The sequence below is a fragment of the Aulonocara stuartgranti genome (genome assembly GCF_965226115.1).
Source record: "Aulonocara stuartgranti genome assembly, chromosome: 9".
NCBI lineage: Eukaryota > Metazoa > Chordata > Actinopteri > Cichliformes > Cichlidae > Aulonocara > Aulonocara stuartgranti.
The window spans coordinates 26,354,142-26,371,829 of record NC_138960.1 but is presented as its reverse complement, the minus strand read 5'-3'; the positions used below and the strand labels follow the sequence as shown (position 1 = coordinate 26,371,829).

Genomic DNA, 17,688 nt, shown 5'->3' with positions numbered 1-17,688 from the left:
ATATATATATATATATATATATATATATATATATATATATATATATATATATATATATATATATATATATATATATATATATTTTTTTTTTTTTTTTGAGGAAAAAGAAACATAACACTGTTTACTAATAATTGTAGGCAACAGTAAAAAAATAAACAATAACTTTAATACTCATTATACAACTCTGACTGACTGAGGTGGCATTATTCTTTTTGCTTCGCTCTTGGCTAGCACTCCTTAGTCACCGTGTCTTTATGGTGACCGGAAGTTTATTGGCTGGCTGGCCAGAGCGTGAGTCTGCCTCAGAGGGTCTGACTGGAGGGTTGAGGCAGAGAGCCGCTGGCCTCGTAGTCCAAGGTGATGGGCAGAGCTGACTGAGGCAGCACCACCCTGACACTCTGTGTGCTAGTCTGTGTGGTGGGGATGGTGGTGGTGGGAGGGCTCCCTGTGGTGCCAGCTTGGACCTTAGGCCTCAGAGTCTGCGAGACAAAAGGGAGAAAGCCTTGGGCATGGAAAATATCATCCTCCTCTTCAGGGTCCAGGTTATGACTAAGACCCTGCGGGCTGATGGTCTTTCGGTGACCGGGGCCGAGTTCTAGCTGGGCTCGCAGGCTGTTGTGAGTACGCAAGAGATCATCGTGTCGCGTTTCGAGTTCTGTCAGCCCATTCCCGCTAAACGTTTCGCCTTCAATCTCCTCAAGCAGCTGCGCCCACGTATCGCTGTGGAGGACATCCCTGCCTCTACTCAGACCTGGTGATGATATCACTGCTGATTTTGACATAACGGACGTCTCAGGTCCGCTTACAAGCCTCTCGGGAAGGTCGTTGACAGCAGGCTCCAGTTTCTGTTCCAATGTGGGCCTGGGTGTGGGTCGTGCCGATGGTATTTTGCTGGGGATGGGGGTGGTGAGGCGAGTCTCTGTGACTAAGCCCGGCCAGACGTCACTGGCAGAAGCCAGCTCTTCTCCACTGCCCACTTCAAGCCCTCCACCCCCGGCCCCGGAGCCCAGCTCTGGCAGGGTGGAGTCGTCAAGCTTATGGGTTTGGTTGTTAAAAACGTGTCGCAGTGCAAACATTTTATCTACATCCTTCTGGAAGTTGTCCCAATTCTCTGGGCTGGGGCTGTAGTCAGGCCTACATTCATACAGGCTTTCGTTTATGCTATACAAATCCTCCAGTCCCTGCCAGTTCACCTCCTCATCTGTCAAGTTGGGTAGCTTAACCTTGTTGTCCTTCCCATATTGGCTGTGTGCTGTCAAAGAAAGAGAGAGACTGTGAGGAGCAGAAAAATACGGGGAGCTCTTTTCAGGTTCACTCAGTCGGCATGCAGTCACGCTCAGCTCCCAACTCTCACCAAAGCAGCCAACGTATAGGAGTCTGAGGCCTCAAGCAACACACACACGCTTCAGAAGTAGCATTAGAAAAACACAGTATTCACCCTGAGCTCAAGCCATGAGTAGTGCAAACACATGCTGGCTTTTTGCTAATTCAGAATAAATAAAAAAAAGTCTGAGGAAAAACAAAAATATTCAATGATCCATTATAATATACTAACAAGTAATATGTAATGATATAGTTAATGAAGGGCCTGGGCTCAACTGAAATGCAAAGTCAGGCAACCTGGAATAAAAGAATGTAATGGCAGAGGAAACAAAAAGATGGTCAACAAACAAAAGATGAAACTCATGAAGCAAAGTAAGAGAAAGTGCTCGGTAATTCCCAGGAAAAATGAGAAAGGAATTCAAAATGCTACGAAGAAACAAAAGTAGCAGCAAAAGCCAAAATCAAGAGTTTGTCTCAGTTTGATAAGTGCAAGAAAAGAAGCGTCAGAGCCGCTTTTGGTTGACCGTCCTCGTGGAATCGGCTCTCTTCAGGACTATTTGCAGCTAGGAAAATGGAGATTGTCTGACATCGGGTTTTTAGGGACTCACAGGAAGGAGAGGCTTGTTCTCCTCTTTGACCATTTTCGATGCTGCTGCCGCCTGGTAAGCAGGTGCCAGAAACAGAGGTCAAAAGTGCAGAGGTCAGTGCCTGGACAGAGAGGTCACGGCAACTCAAGTGTCCATTCTACTGCTAGCTAATGGCCATGAGTAGATATGAAGAGCTATCCTGAATGTCGCGTTACACCGGGACAAAATGGAATGACTGTGGCTGGCATGGCATGAAATGTCGAGTGTTAAAGGAATAGTTTCAAGTTTTGGGCAACTTTATTTTTTGCCTAAGTAAGATGAGGAGATGGATACTCCTCTGTCTGTTTTTACCCTTTGCTTTTGTGAGGATCAAACAAACGAGACATATATTGAGTTGATGAGAGGAGATTCCTGGAAGTCTCTTTCTATTCTTCATGCCTGGCAGGTACACACCATTCAGGGCTGTATATAAGCTTATCTCCCAAAAATGTCAAACTATTCCTTTAATGTCAGGTAGTGATGCATTATGGGGATGATGCGGTATCATGCATTGTCATTTACATGCACTTGATGCTTGGCCTCAAGTAAAGAAATATCCATTATTAAGACTTGGGATTATTCTATTTAAACAGCCATGCTATCCTATAAAAAGATACTAAAATGATCAATATTTTAACATAAGAAACTGATAGAAATGTTTCATCTTGAGCATTGCTGTGAAAACATGTGGCAGAGAGCATCTTAGCTGCTGCAAATCGACAATCCACAGCGAGCAAATATAAAGACAGACTGTGTGCGCAGGATGAAACAAACAAACAAAATATCTGTTATGCTTTGTTAGCGCATTCCCAGCATGCAGCCACAGATGAAGCGTCAGCACTCCGTGTATGACGGATTAATGGGAATGAGGCAGTTGGGCCCATGCAGGTGTTAAAGGGAGGAGAAAAAAAAAAAAGCCACTGAAGAGAAACAAAAACTTGGAGAATACCTGTGTGGCTCAAAGCTTCCTCCATCTTTACCTCCTGATAAAAATAAAAGCAGTCGATTGTTAATGTTTTGATTCAAGGAGGTGTGGGAGGGAAACAAACAGATCATTCACACTGAAGACGTCTTCATGCACCGCTCCTATATGCTATGGAGAAACGCAATCATTGGATGATTAGGAGGAGGAGGAGGAATGAGGAGACAATGGAGGAAAAAGTCTGAAAGGTCTTATGACTGGGCTGGGTTTAGAGATGAGGAGATTCAGAGTTAAGTGGTCTGATCAGGCGCTCACTTTACAGGTTATCCCCTTCAAAAGCAAAAAGGATACGAGGTTATCCAGTCAGGTGATTGCTGAGGGTTAAGTCACACATCACAAATAGATTCTGCTGGACCCATTTCACCCCACAGTTAAAATTTTAATAATCTAATTTTCCAACTAAAACATCACTTGATTGAACCACAACAGTAATTTCATTGGTTCACAGAGCTGGCACCATAACTGAGAAAGGGCAGCCAGTGCAAGTAAGAGATTTTCGGTTGTTTTGTGACATGTGCTGGCACGGATTTGACAAGACCAGCATGCCAGCGCTGAAACACAATCAGGTTTCTCAGAGCAGCTTTGGCCGCTCCAGTGCTCCACTCTCCAGCTGGTAATTACAGACATGAAAGTTTTATCCTCGGGACATAAACAACGCAGCCAGTTCATGCCACACACAAACGCTGTATAGCTCAGACTTTACAGGCTTAGGTCATACTGACATTACTTATTAACCGCCTCCATCACTGGGATGTCTTCTTTTAATGATCCTTGGACCAATTGGCGGTGATAAAAATAAATAAATAAATATACTGTGGCTGCCTATAGCACCGATGCGTGACAGGCTCGAATAAAACGACAGCCTCAATTGCTGTGACGACAGAGTCCTCCAAATAATATCCCTAACACTCGGTGACTCACAAAGGGGAAGATTGGCCACGATGCACAACTGTAACCTGGCCCTGTATTTTTCTTTTTTTTTTTTTGATAAATTCAGAATATATTCCAGTAGAGTGGGAGATCCTGAGCTGAAAGACAAGTCACAGTGCACGTGTAGGTGTGTGGGTATGTGAGAAGAAAACACAGGAAACAAAGGGAATGCATATCTCAGTGATGATTACTTGACCTCCACCTGAAATTTGAGCAAACTGAGTGGCTCGTCCCCAAACACATGCACCATGCAGATATGTACAAACACACACAAGACCGAGACTGAGACAGATTCAAACCACAGAAGACTGGAACACAAATATTATCACATCGTCCCTCGGATTGTGAGTTATATTAACGATACCACTTGTTACACGCTTCAGTCAGTCTGTTTCTTCTGTGTGTAGAATCTGTTTCTGTCTTTATTGGCATCACAACCACCACTAAACCCAGTTCTTCACTCAAACGGGGAACAAACAGACTGAAAGGAGATTCTTTTATTTTAATTACTCTTTTTTTTTTTTTTTTTACCTGTATCCAAGCCTTTAGGGCGAGGGTTACACTGCTTGTATCCTTGACAACTCCTCATCTCCATGAGCTGGGCATGGAGTGTGTTCAGCACCTCTCGATCCACTGCATATACTGCGTTGGTAAGCTGCCAACACACACACACACACACACACACACAGACACTTGTTTTATTGTCATGATGTTATATCTTCTTGTTATATTCCCATGTAAATACCTGCAAAATTACTAACAGCACCTGTTCTTTAATAGATGAGTTTTATAACGCAGGAGCCAATGAAAATTGTTTAAGAGTGACAAAGCAGACAAACGCAGTGAGAGAGAGCACAGCTGACTGATTGTAGACAGATGTTCACCCACCTGGTAGGGGTCACTGTTGAGGTCAAAGTACTCCAGGAAGCCGGTGGAGAATTCGCAGAAGAGCGTGTTGTGGGTCTCGTTGATTGTTCGCAGGCACCAGTACGTGTTGTTGTTGGAGCTGGTGCACGCACAGAATGCCCCCACTACGAAATAAATGACACAGCTGCTGCCGTCAGTCCTAATCCTGACCATTATTTCAGGCGAAAACGTGAAACTCATTAAATGAATGGAAATTTTACGAATGTTTGACAACCAGATCTACATCATGTTAAACGCTGATCAAACAATCATTATCTCGCTGATGTTTGGAGACTGAAGCTAATAAACGCACGTGTCCAGAAGGGAGCCGTCTGCCAGTGGTCATTGTTATGCGTGAAGCAAGTGAGGCCTGGAAGGCTGCAGTCGTCGCCATTCCTCTGGCGCTTCTTCTCCTTCCTTTCCTTCTTTCTCCTGCGGATCTCGTTGTACAACTGGGCCTTCCCGTCTATGTCCCGCGCAGCCTCTCTGTCAGACAGAAACGTGAGAGAGGATTACAAAGGCGTGACGCAAACATGACATCAGCCCCTACCCTCCCTGGTGCAAGTAACCGCAGTAAATGGGGGGATACAAAGGGGACTTCCAGAAGGCCTCACTGATGCCAGGCTATGACAGCCTGTTTACTTTCATGTTTGAGGCCTTACTGCAGTATTTCCAATTTTCTCTGGAATGACATTCTAGCCACTGTCCCCTCTTCCTCCAGCCCGAACACACGGCAGGCACTGCGAGAAACAGCTGCTTTACATAAGCATAATCGGTTCCCAGTGTTTCCTGGTGCAAGCCGATCACTGTGTTTGAGGGACTAACTGATTTCCCTCTCTGCTGGATCATTCTGTCTTTCCATGCAACTCAATCACTTCCAGTCTATTGAGGGACCATTTATAGATGGCATGCCTTCTTTAGAAACCTGTGTGTATTTTAGGATCGCATACATCATTAACACACCAAAGTAAACGTACATGATGGAGTGTTTCAACTGTGATCTACAAAGCAACCGAAAATGAAGATGAGCTTTAGTGATGGATTCGTGCAGGGACCACCATGCAGATGTACGGTTAAAGAGCATTACAGCACACACCATTTGCACATTTTCAATCAGTTGCAGATTTCATGGTCAGTGTTAACTGAAAGATAAAATGCTGAAACTAAACAGGGCAAACTCAGAATTAAAAGGGGAAGAGAAACTCACTTAAACGGATGGAGTTGATCATTCCTGCTCTTCAATCTCTCTGCCTTGTTTCTGTGTCCTTTGTTATAATAGCTGTTTTTTATGAACAGAAAAGGGACCGTGGAAGAAAAGTTGTTTTTTTGTTTTGTTTTTTGTTGTTGTTTATTTTTTAATCCATGTAATCCAGCAGGGTTTGGAATAAGGCCTAAAACAAGCTTTAAAATCAACTTTTCCAACAATACTGGAGATATAAATGCATTTTTTAAAGTGAAATTATAAGTGACTGACCTCTTCTTTCCACAGTCACAATCATCTGGTCGTGTCCTCTTCAGATGACCTCTTACTTCTCGCAGTTTTTTCATTTTTTCTTGAAGTGCTTCAATCTAGAAATACATAAGCAATACAACCAATGACCTTTGATAAAAACAAATATCCAGAAAACTGTCCAAGAGCCTCATATTGAACCTCATACACTCACCTCCTGGTCCACATAGCTCTTATGATCCTTCCACGCTCTGGGGGACTGGTAGATTTCTCTCTCGCAGTGGACGCTGTCGTTCACGAGGATGTAACACCTAAAAAAGATGCAAAAACACCCCCTGCTGTATTCTACTTTATTGACGCAGAGAAATGTAAGTGAGAGGGGAAATTTGATTGCTTACTTGTGGGTAACTTTCACAGAGTTCAGGTATCCGACTGCATTTGTATCATCTGCCAGCATTTCCTCTGAACCGTCGTCAGACCCCAACTCATATTCTGGTTCCTCTGGGTTGTAGTGACGCTTGGAGATGACACGAGGACGGACAGCTGACTGATCATCTGCCTGAAGGTCAATATCATATATTTGACCTTCAAACTCCACAGACAGAGACCTGGCAGGTCGAGTGTGGACGAAGCGTGGGCGATAACCTATTATAAAGAAAAAAGGATGCTATGTATTTCTTTTTACTCTCATTTCCACCTCATTTCAACATCGCAATGAAGTAAAAGCCAGCATCCTAATACACCAACTGATTTTTGGTAGGATATCCTATCTGGATCTTTAAGGCTTATTACATGTTCATACCATTGTTGTACTATTTCCAAGACACATCAGAGGGCATCAGACCATTTGATAACAAAGCCCCAACAGCCCACGCATGCACAAAGGCACGTCCAGAGCATACATTCCAGGACCTGTTGAACAATGTTTGCTTTTTCCATGCATGGGTCTCGCTAGAGCATAAAAAATCCATTGCCGGGAATAAAAACTTGAGGCTTTAAAGATTTCTCTTTCTAGTACTGAGAGACAGACATTAATGGGACTTTTTAAGAAAACAAAAGCTCTTGTTTTTGAAGTGAAATAATCTGACACACATGTATATGCATTTTGCCATGGTTTCAATTAAATCACTGTCCCTCTATATTACAAGAAGAAAGAGCAGGTTTGGGTATACTCACGGCGGCTTGTTGAGGAAGGAAACTGTCGGTGGGAGCGGCGTTCGGTCTTGGATCGTTTATACTGTGCGTCTCCACAGTCGCAGGCCCTCTCCCTTTTGTCGTAACTGTCACGGGGCTTTAGGCTGCGGGCTCTCTTCCTGGAGCCTTCTTTGGAACCACCTTTACACTTCTGTATCCTCCACTTCCCTGTGATCTCCTCAACGCAGTGCCATTTCTGCAGAAAGAATTACTTTTGGTAGCACAATAGGCTTGCAAAAAAAAAAAATAAACCAAAGTTTCCTTGCAACAGCAATGAACACATCTTATTTTATTTCTTTTTGGGTATGGCTAATTAGTGCCTTAGATGTTAATGATATGACAGCACAATTTGAGATTTCACAACTAAACCTTTAAGAAAATGAGCACATGCTTCTAACAGACATATCAGAGCCTGTGGGAAAGAACGGCATCCAAAAGCAGCGAGAAAGATCAACCAAAACTAAAACATGAGGCGAATTGGGTCTGTCTGGTTTCTGGAAAACAAAGCGGAGAGCCATATCGTTTTCACATTGGGTATGTCCATACTATGTGCGTCACTAGGGTAATTGTGTAAATACATGTCCATACAATCGCAGACATCCCCCGCGCCATTTCCCAACATGAATTCACGCTGGGAAAAGAAAGTTTTGAAGCTAATTGCTGTGAGTAGTGCCGCTTGTTGGGTCTCGAGTAAACGAAAGAGACACATCAGTAAAGTTTGGTATAGATGATGAGGGCTGAGTGTGGGAACGAGGGTCCAAACAAAGGGCTATAAGTCAGATCGGGTTCCTTTTGGAAGAGCTTACAGACCAAACAGGGCTGTTATATCAGCATCAGACAAGACGTGAGAGCGAGAGAGAGAGATGTATTGTCACTGGAGGACGAGAACAATCTCCATATTTCTTTCTCCTTCTCCCTCGCCCTACTGCGAGTGCTTTAAAGGTATAAGAGTATCACTGCAGCAGCAGAAAAGCAGAATAATATAATATAGAATTTCAGGATTTCATCCTGAGACCGATCCATGTTGAGATTTTCCACTGTGCATATTAACAAAATAAGATAACTGTAATCAAATTTGTTAGCATGGATGAAAAGGAGAGAAAAAGCATTTGTTTGCTTTGAGCAAGAAACACTTTACTGGCCTCCAGGTTGCTTATATGAAGGTATAGTTAAACCATTAATAAGAAGCTACTTGCAATCAGTGTTGGTCAAGTTACTTGAAAAAAGTAATCAGTAACTAATTACTTCCCCCCAAAAGTAATCCTTTATTTTACTGATTACTTATTTTCAAAAGTAATTAATTACTTAGTTACTTAGTTACCTTTTAAAAACATGATTTACTACCTGAATAGGTGATAAAGCGATAGATCTTTCAGCCCAATTCTACTTTTTCTGCGTAATCCATCATAGAAAATGTAATCAAATGGAAAAGTCTCTTTTTAACTTGTTTTAATCTTTTAACTTTATGCATCAAGCAAACATTAAATTATATGCATCATTCTCTGACTGGAAGAAATTTGTTTAACATTTAAACCTATTTTCTGCACATTCCAGCACATAAAATAAAATATTTTTTTGTGTTTACACTCAGTCTTTCAAATAAGTGCAAGTGAAACACAGCAGAAAATAAATAAAATCAAAGACTCAGCGGTCCTGTTGCTCTATTTTCACCTGTATAGTAGGCGGATGTTTTCCCTGGTGCAGGTGTGCCGCAGCGGTCAGTGGAAGAATCCGCGAGTTTGTCTGTGAATTTCCCTGGTAGCGCACTGGGTGCTTGCACGGAAGTTTAGGGGTTTTTTCACTGTAAAAAAAGTTTTCTTCCCACGCAGTGAACAGCGGACGCTAATGTTTTTGTCACTTTTTACGGAATCAAACTTAAAGTAAGGTCAGTACTTCCACGCTTTAAACGCTGCACGCTCACACTCTCTCCTGCACACAGCTGTTGCCACGAACGTCACGACACTCTCGCAAAAAAAAAATCACGGTTTTAGTAACGCAGTAACGCAGCGTGCTTACGGGAAAGTAACAGTAATCTAATTACCTTTTTTGCAATAGTAATCCCTTACTTTACTCGTTAAAAGATAAAATACGTTACTTGTAACGTATTACTGCCCATCTCTGCTTGCAATCACTTCAACACACTAGATGTACTTAAGAGCACATATGATGAGCTTTCACTTGCATTATATGATGCAGTATACACCTCTGATGCCTATTGCTCCTGTTAATAACTCATTGTTATACACACTGTGAGGTGTTCGTTATGATGGATCTGGACTGCATTAGCCAAACCCTTATAAATCTCTGTGATTGAATACTACAGGACATTTGTAATAATTTGTCTTATTCTGGCCTGTCTGTTCCGGGGCCACAACCTCTACTATTTGGCTGTTGCTCTGCCAGAAAATTCATGGGCATAGATCAAAGGGATGTACCAATTAGCGCACCACAAAACGGTGTAAAGCGGTCCAATTATAAACCAGTTGTGGCTTTGTAGAACAGTTCAAAAGGCAGCTAAGAGGTCACTTCAAAATAATTGCATCGGCTTTCTTTAGTGGATATATCAGGGCACTCATGTGGTCAAAAGGTTGCAGAAAAAAGAAATGCGCTTGTGTGCAAATGGGTGTTTCTCCTTTACCTGTCCGGGCTGTTCACACGGTGTCTGGAATTCAGCCTGCTGGCAAGTCTCTCTGACCTTCTTGTACTTGGGGAGACTGTTGCTGTGTTGAGTACTCGCTGAGTCGTCCTTTTTTCTCAGGATCTTCCTACACGACAAAACAAGGAAAGCAAAACCATATCAAATGGTGAGTGACGTCAAATGGCGTCAAATTCAACTGCCCTGTCCCCTTTTCCTTTACAACCACCACCACAAACACTGGCTAAGTCTCTGCTACGGCCATGCCAACACCACTGTCCTTCCTCTTCCATTATACCTCGACTAGCCACAGCAGTCACAGACAGAATGAAGATGCCAGTGAGGCACAGAACAGCCTGTCCCCTTACACAGGAGGGCCACTGCAGTGTTAAATTTTTTGTTGCCGTCTTCTTTGGCTGGAACCAGCCAATGTTCACACGCTAGCTTGGCTGACGTATCTTGCCTTCAGCCAAGAGTGATTAAAGAGCAAACAGTTGTTAAAGACCCTCCCTGATTGCTGCATTACGTAGATGGAGTTTTAAACAACACAGTCAGTCCCAGCTGTCATTCAGCATTTCACAGGCTCAGATGTAGTACTGTAAGGTTATGTGAGGTTATTAAATCAGACAACATATCACATGACTGGTGCAGGAACTGCAGATAAAACTTCGACTACTGTATTTGTGTCAATAGAGTCAAGTTAATGGAGGCTAATCTTATCACTTAAAGAAAAGTGGACCTGTGGACGTCATTTAAAAAAAGTTTAGAGTTTAACTGAGAAACAGATTTAAAAGTCAGCAGGCTGCTGGCCGACATGAGCAGCAGTAAAGCTAACAAAAGCTTCTTTTATTCTCTTGATAACGTGTGAGAAATGATAGCGGTGATGTAGCAGTAACAGCAGCTGTAAAGAAGAATGTGACAATGTAATATACAATATTTTTCATTTTAATTTTTCTCCTTTTACACAGTTAGACTGTGCTGCCAGCACAATCTGCCTTCAGCCAGTGATTGTTCTCTTGCCTGTCGTTTTCATACGAGTGCCCTCATGGCTTTCTTTTCTTGTTTCTTCAACCTATGTTTTTTTTTAACCCTCGGGCAACTGTATATCATAAAGTCGAGCTTGACGGGATTATTTCTCTCCTCGGTTGTCATGTTTCTGTCAGTGTACCTCTGGCGTTAGCACAGCGAAGCATGTTCATTGAACAAAAGTGGACTGACAGCTTGGAGGTATCATTTTCTGCGACATATATCTTGTGGCAGAGGAGGTTAAATAAAGAACTGACAGGGTTTGTGAAAGGACACACACTGGATGGAATCAGAAAACAGCCTTGGGGAAATAGTCAAGTGTTTTCTGCAGTGTGGCTCCTGCATTCCACACTGGGAAAGCTGGTGACATGTCCTGTGAGTGGATTGAGTGTGAGGCTTCCAGCTATTCCTCAGGTAACATCATCCTGAGCTTGGCTAGCCTTTGTTTATTTTGCGTATGTCTAGTCCTCCCATGTTACTGAAATGTATCTTCCTCCTGTCTCCATCGATGCAAGCTAAGTCAAGTTTAGGACTATGATCTAGGATTGTGTACTTAATATATGCAAGCCCCCCTCCCCTCCGAGGAGACAAAGACTCGATAGCTTTTCTTTTCTTTTTTTCCCCCCTAAATGACCTGGTTACATGTGTCAGCGCCCCTTGCGTGAACTGTCATAATTTTCCAGGAATTTTAGCTTCGCCAAACAACTTACAACACTTTCAATTGGTTACACACTGCCGTCCAAGCCGAATGTGGTCAGGAAATGTCTGTCAGATAACAAATAACCGGGAAAAGCAGATGCGTTGCTCGAAAAGGGAACACGCACCGAGCCCTGCACATTTCGGGTTCATTTAAATGTTTTCATCAGGTTTATGTGACACACAGTGACACGGATGTGTTTGTGGTGTGGAAAGGGAATAAAGACAAAACAAGGAAAGCAAAACCATATCAAATGGTGAGTGACGTCAAATGGCGTCAAATTCAACTGCCCTGTCCCCTTTTCCTTTACAACCACCACCACAAACACTGGCTAAGTCTCTGCTACGGCCATGCCAACACCACTGTCCTTCCTCTTCCATTATACCTCGACTAGCCACAGCAGTCACAGACAGAATGAAGATGCCAGTGAGGCACAGAACAGCCTGTCCCCTTACACAGGAGGGCCACTGCAGTGTTAAATTTTTTGTTGCCGTCTTCTTTGGCTGGAACCAGCCAATGTTCACACGCTAGCTTGGCTGACGTATCTTGCCTTCAGCCAAGAGTGATTAAAGAGCAAACAGTTGTTAAAGACCCTCCCTGATTGCTGCATTACGTAGATGGAGTTTTAAACAACACAGTCAGTCCCAGCTGTCATTCAGCATTTCACAGGCTCAGATGTAGTACTGTAAGGTCATGTGAGGTTATTAAATCAGACAACATATCACATGACTGGTGCAGGAACTGCAGATAAAACTTCGACTACTGTATTTGTGTCAATAGAGTCAAGTTAATGGAGGCTAATCTTATCACTTAAAGAAAAGTGGACCTGTGGACGTCATTTAAAAAAAGTTTAGAGTTTAACTGAGAAACAGATTTAAAAGTCAGCAGGCTGCTGGCCGACATGAGCAGCAGTAAAGCTAACAAAAGCTTCTTTTATTCTCTTGATAACGTGTGAGAAATGATAGCGGTGATGTAGCAGTAACAGCAGCTGTAAAGAAGAATGTGACAATGTAATATACAATATTTTTCATTTTAATTTTTCTCCTTTTACACAGTTAGACTGTGCTGCCAGCACAATCTGCCTTCAGCCAGTGATTGTTCTCTTGCCTGTCGTTTTCATACGAGTGCCCTCATGGCTTTCTTTTCTTGTTTCTTCAACCTATGTTTTTTTTTAACCCTCGGGCAACTGTATATCATAAAGTCGAGCTTGACGGGATTATTTCTCTCCTCGGTTGTCATGTTTCTGTCAGTGTACCTCTGGCGTTAGCACAGCGAAGCATGTTCATTGAACAAAAGTGGACTGACAGCTTGGAGGTATCATTTTCTGCGACATATATCTTGTGGCAGAGGAGGTTAAATAAAGAACTGACAGGGTTTGTGAAAGGACACACACTGGATGGAATCAGAAAACAGCCTTGGGGAAATAGTCAAGTGTTTTCTGCAGTGTGGCTCCTGCATTCCACACTGGGAAAGCTGGTGACATGTCCTGTGAGTGGATTGAGTGTGAGGCTTCCAGCTATTCCTCAGGTAACATCATCCTGAGCTTGGCTAGCCTTTGTTTATTTTGCGTATGTCTAGTCCTCCCATGTTACTGAAATGTATCTTCCTCCTGTCTCCATCGATGCAAGCTAAGTCAAGTTTAGGACTATGATCTAGGATTGTGTACTTAATATATGCAAGCCCCCCTCCCCTCCGAGGAGACAAAGACTCGATAGCTTTTCTTTTCTTTTTTTCCCCCCTAAATGACCTGGTTACATGTGTCAGCGCCCCTTGCGTGAACTGTCATAATTTTCCAGGAATTTTAGCTTCGCCAAACAACTTACAACACTTTCAATTGGTTACACACTGCCGTCCAAGCCGAATGTGGTCAGGAAATGTCTGTCAGATAACAAATAACCGGGAAAAGCAGATGCGTTGCTCGAAAAGGGAACACGCACCGAGCCCTGCACATTTCGGGTTCATTTAAATGTTTTCATCAGGTTTATGTGACACACAGTGACACGGATGTGTTTGTGGTGTGGAAAGGGAATAAAGAAAGCCGGTTTACCCTCGCTCCACAAGGAATGTGTCCCTCCAGACTTTGGGTTTCCGGTTTGGTTTGAATCTGGGAAAACAAAACAAGTTTATAAGCTTCATATGGCCTATGCACTCACTATCAGCAACAGCACGGTGGGAACAAAGCTAGTCAGAATTATGGAAGTTGATCACAGCAAGAACAGGACCTTGCGGGCGTAATGCTCTTTTAGTATTAAAGGGATTGTGCTAAGTTTTTCTGTAAAAACATTTTCGTGCAGATTTATTATAAATAGTGCAAGGCACAATAACCTTGCATTCCTTTTATACACGGTTAGTACAGTGGGTTTGCTGGAGACAAAAAATGATTCAGTTTGCAAACAAATTCTACAGGAAACCTCATAAAGAAGAAACTCAGTGTTTCCCAGCCAAAGTCCCACAGCCAAGGAAAATCTGCCAAATTGCCCCAAACCCACTCTGCCCAGCTGGAGCAAAAGCCATCATTTTGGCTATGGAAATTTGCATTTGCTCAATAGAAGTCAATAGAAAGAGTTGTTGCACATATGCACGCTGTGGAATTACATGTACATAGTATCCATTACAGCATGGCATAATGGATCCACACAAACCTGTTGCCAGTCCGTTCCTGTTCCAGCAATTTAAGGATGGGCTTTCCATCCATGTCTGGAGGGATCTCCAGTCCAGCAATGTGGAGAAATGTGGGAGCCAGGTCAATGTTTAGCACCAGATGAGGGTTTCTGGAACATTACAAGCGTGAAAGACATTAAGTTTCAAGTGATAAAACTGATGGATTGAAATATCAGAAGTTTACTCAAAGAAGACAACAAGAGTGCAGCAAAGACTTACTGAATGTTTTTATAGTAACAGAAAAAATGTGCGTAGTTACTTACACTGCCCCAGGCTCCACATTCGGTCCTCTCATGAAAAACGGTACACGGATATCAAAATCATAAGGCATTGACTTGCCCTTGACCAACCCGAACTGACCAATGTGGTATCCATGGTCTGCTGTATAAATGATGTAAGTGTTGTCCAGTTCGCCTGTTTCCTCCAACATGTCATAAATCTGTGTGAAAAAAAGCATCAGTAAAATGATCCATGGTAGATTACTCAATTATTTACAGTAACTACATATCCATTAATAATTACTCATACCTTCTGCACTGAATCATCCACAGACATAAGCGTCTGTAGCCTTTTCCGATGCAGGAAGTTGGTGAACTCCATGTGGATCGGTTTCATGGGGCCCGTGTACTGCATGATCCAATGTTTGTCCATATTGGGGGCATAGTTGTAGCTCGGGGTGCTGAAAGGGCAAAAGGAAAGGAGAAAGGAGACGGGTATGTTAAAAAAATGCATTATTTGGGTTTCATTGTGTTGCCGTTTAACTCGCGTAGAAGTCCGAAAAACATTTTGGACGTGTCCACATCAGAGCGCCTAACAGCCAAACATTTAAGATGCCAAAAACACCTGTCTGCTACTTTTCACAAACCTCTGCTCAGCAGCAGGTGTCACAGTTGTCCACTGTGCTTGACAAGCATCAATAGCCGCTCAGTTTGCTGGGGGAAAATGTCTTAATACTTTGCACCCAGCACCTTGACTGTTTTTCCACACCTCTCTCAGACCAGATCTCTCCTCCTCACACAGACACAAGTCTCCTCGCTTCACTACACTCCTGGCAAAGACGAGTCATTTGAGGGTTGGCACATGCTTAAGAAAATAATAGGTCCAAAAGTCGGGTTTGCAACAACTTCTGGTCTAAAAAAGCAAAGAAGTCATGCTCATTTGAAATTGGGGAATTACAAGACTGGACAAAGGCAAGACAGAGAGAAAAGTGCTTGCGTTTGTCAAGTTTGTGTTCAGCTGAAGGAAAGTGTTCCCCTGCTTGCAGTAAAGGGAAGCGGAACATCTGATGTTGTGCAAATCTTCTGCAGTTGAAAGCAAAATAGCACACAAATTATATACACTAAGTATATATAATGTACGTAGAAACCCACAGAATCTCAGTAGCAGTGAAGTTGTGTCCCTTCAGCTTTAAGTAATCCACTTTATAAATGAGCAGCTTCTACCCCTGAATAAACAGCCCAAGCCTCAAAATCTGCGTACTTAATGAAGACTTGCTTTGGGAGCTACTTTGTCCTCAGTGACTGAGCTGCCTTCTGTCCTCGTCTCCTCAGGACTGCTTTGTGAAAAGGGTGAACTCTTCACCCACTTAGCAGGCGGTCTAATAAGACCCACAAAGGGACCCGTTTCTGGGCAATGGGCCACCAAGGTATGGGGGCGCTGAGCACCAGGGAACCAGGAATGTAGATGTCAGTGGAAAGACGCCAGTCCGTAGCAGAGGTCACACCTGCATACTGTTGCATATAGTGCAGGTCTACCTTATTGTCTACATTATCCTTGGCTTACAGGAGCACTCCATGCACCCTAAAATGCCTCCTAACCTTAAAACGTTAGGAGGCACGCTTGAAGATGAGAGAGTTTCCATAAAGCAAGTTTTTAATCTATGGCCAGAATAGCATCTATCACTCCCTGCAGGGAAAGACATGCCATTGACAAACCGCACCAAATCTACGGTGTTTAAAATAGGTCGGGAACATAGTTCGCATCTGAGAGAGAGAGTAAAAGCACCTGAGGAATGTTAATGACATTAACATCAAACCATCCCCAGCTACTGGTGCTGTCAAAAGCACAGACGCTTGTTTTGATTTATGAAGCGGCTCCTCCTTAACTGCCACGCGGTCTCTTTCCATCTCTGTGCATAACACACTAGCTGTAGATGGCATCTACTACAAAGTCATCTTTCCATAATCCAATTTAAAATGGAACAGTGTCAAGAATATTCCCATCTATAAAAAGAAATTTTTGAACATTGGAAAAAAAGTGTTTCCATAGCTGTTATGAAAGTTTATAGTCAAACAAACACCCAACCATGCCAACCACCTGGGCTCTCCTTAGTACCACTTAATCTACACAAACACACACACAATAACTGGGGCAACCCCTTTAGTCACTCGTGGGCCCCAGCTCCACCCCCTTCACCCGGAGACTCAAGCTAAAAATAAATTAATAATGTCACAAAGGGTGTTCCAGAGCGCACAATGCATTCCTCTGGTCCTAGGAGCTCCAGGGCGAAACTGCTGATTGATATGGATGGGGTCAGGAAGTCCTTTGCGAATTGCACAGGCGGGGAGGAAGGGGTAAGCAGAGCGAGCTGGAAAGAGAGAAGGAGATGACACTGGGAAACAAGGAGGGAGAAGTAAACAGAGTGATAGAAACAGAGATATACAGATAGAGAGACAGAGGGGTAGTATAAATAGATGACAAAGTTAAGTGTGACAGAAAGTGAGAGGCAGGAACACTAAAACCTCTGGGAAACATAAAGAAAAGGGAGTATTGAGTCTTCAAGTCCAAATCTAGTTCTCTAAAACACCATGCCTCCACACATTGAGCCGTGCAGTGAGGCAGTAGGGCTTGGTGCCAGTGAAACAACCCAAAGTACTGCAGCTTAACTCAATGAGAGCTGCTGGAGGCCAGTGTGGGTTTGGCATAGAGCACAGTGCTACGTTAAAAAACCATTCCCGATCTTCCCTATGGTATGTGCCTCAGCTACTCTTGGATGATAAATCATTTTGATTTCACGCTTGCCAAGTCCTCGCCCCCAGCGGCTTCAGAGCAACCTGTCATCTCGTGGGGATTGGGGTGCATACTTACTGTAATAATGTTAGGCAAACCAAATCGCAAAAACTCAATTTAGCTGTTAATGAGACAAAGGCTGAAATCAAAATCTGGGCCCTAAACACTCATTTTTCATTCTTCTCTAAGGCTACAATTCCTGTGTCAAAACCCTGATTAGTGTATATGTTTGAGCATGTATGATAATGT

At 43.0% G+C, this 17,688-nt stretch overlaps 1 protein-coding gene across 9 annotated transcripts in view; it reads right to left on the bottom strand.

The window, feature by feature from the left end:
• Positions 1-144: 144 nt before the first annotated feature.
• Positions 145-17,688, bottom strand: part of sulf1 (sulfatase 1) — a gene marked incomplete at its 3' end in the record, with an annotated part of 128,268 nt that continues 110,724 nt past the window's right edge. For 5 of the 9 annotated variants that reach the window (XM_082547451.1, XM_082547453.1, XM_082547454.1 and 2 more), the window contains 14 exons: positions 14,959-15,109; positions 14,694-14,869; positions 14,412-14,540; positions 13,817-13,873; positions 10,050-10,176; positions 7,394-7,607; positions 6,616-6,862; positions 6,432-6,528; positions 6,242-6,336; positions 5,975-6,046; positions 5,081-5,253; positions 4,750-4,892; positions 4,393-4,516; positions 145-1,252 (listed from right to left, as the gene is read on the bottom strand). In XM_082547451.1, coding sequence (XP_082403577.1) covers positions 303-1,252; positions 4,393-4,516; positions 4,750-4,892; positions 5,081-5,253; positions 5,975-6,046; positions 6,242-6,336; positions 6,432-6,528; positions 6,616-6,862; positions 7,394-7,607; positions 10,050-10,176; positions 13,817-13,873; positions 14,412-14,540; positions 14,694-14,869; positions 14,959-15,109 — 2,755 coding nt within the window. Of the gene's footprint in view, positions 1,253-1,931; positions 1,983-2,898; positions 2,933-4,392; positions 4,517-4,749; positions 4,893-5,080; positions 5,254-5,974; positions 6,047-6,241; positions 6,337-6,431; positions 6,529-6,615; positions 6,863-7,393; positions 7,608-10,049; positions 10,177-13,812; positions 13,874-14,411; positions 14,541-14,693; positions 14,870-14,958; positions 15,110-17,688 lie in introns of those variants that run through there. The other 4 variants (XM_082547457.1, XM_082547458.1, XM_082547456.1 and 1 more) reach the window with 4 other exon arrangements.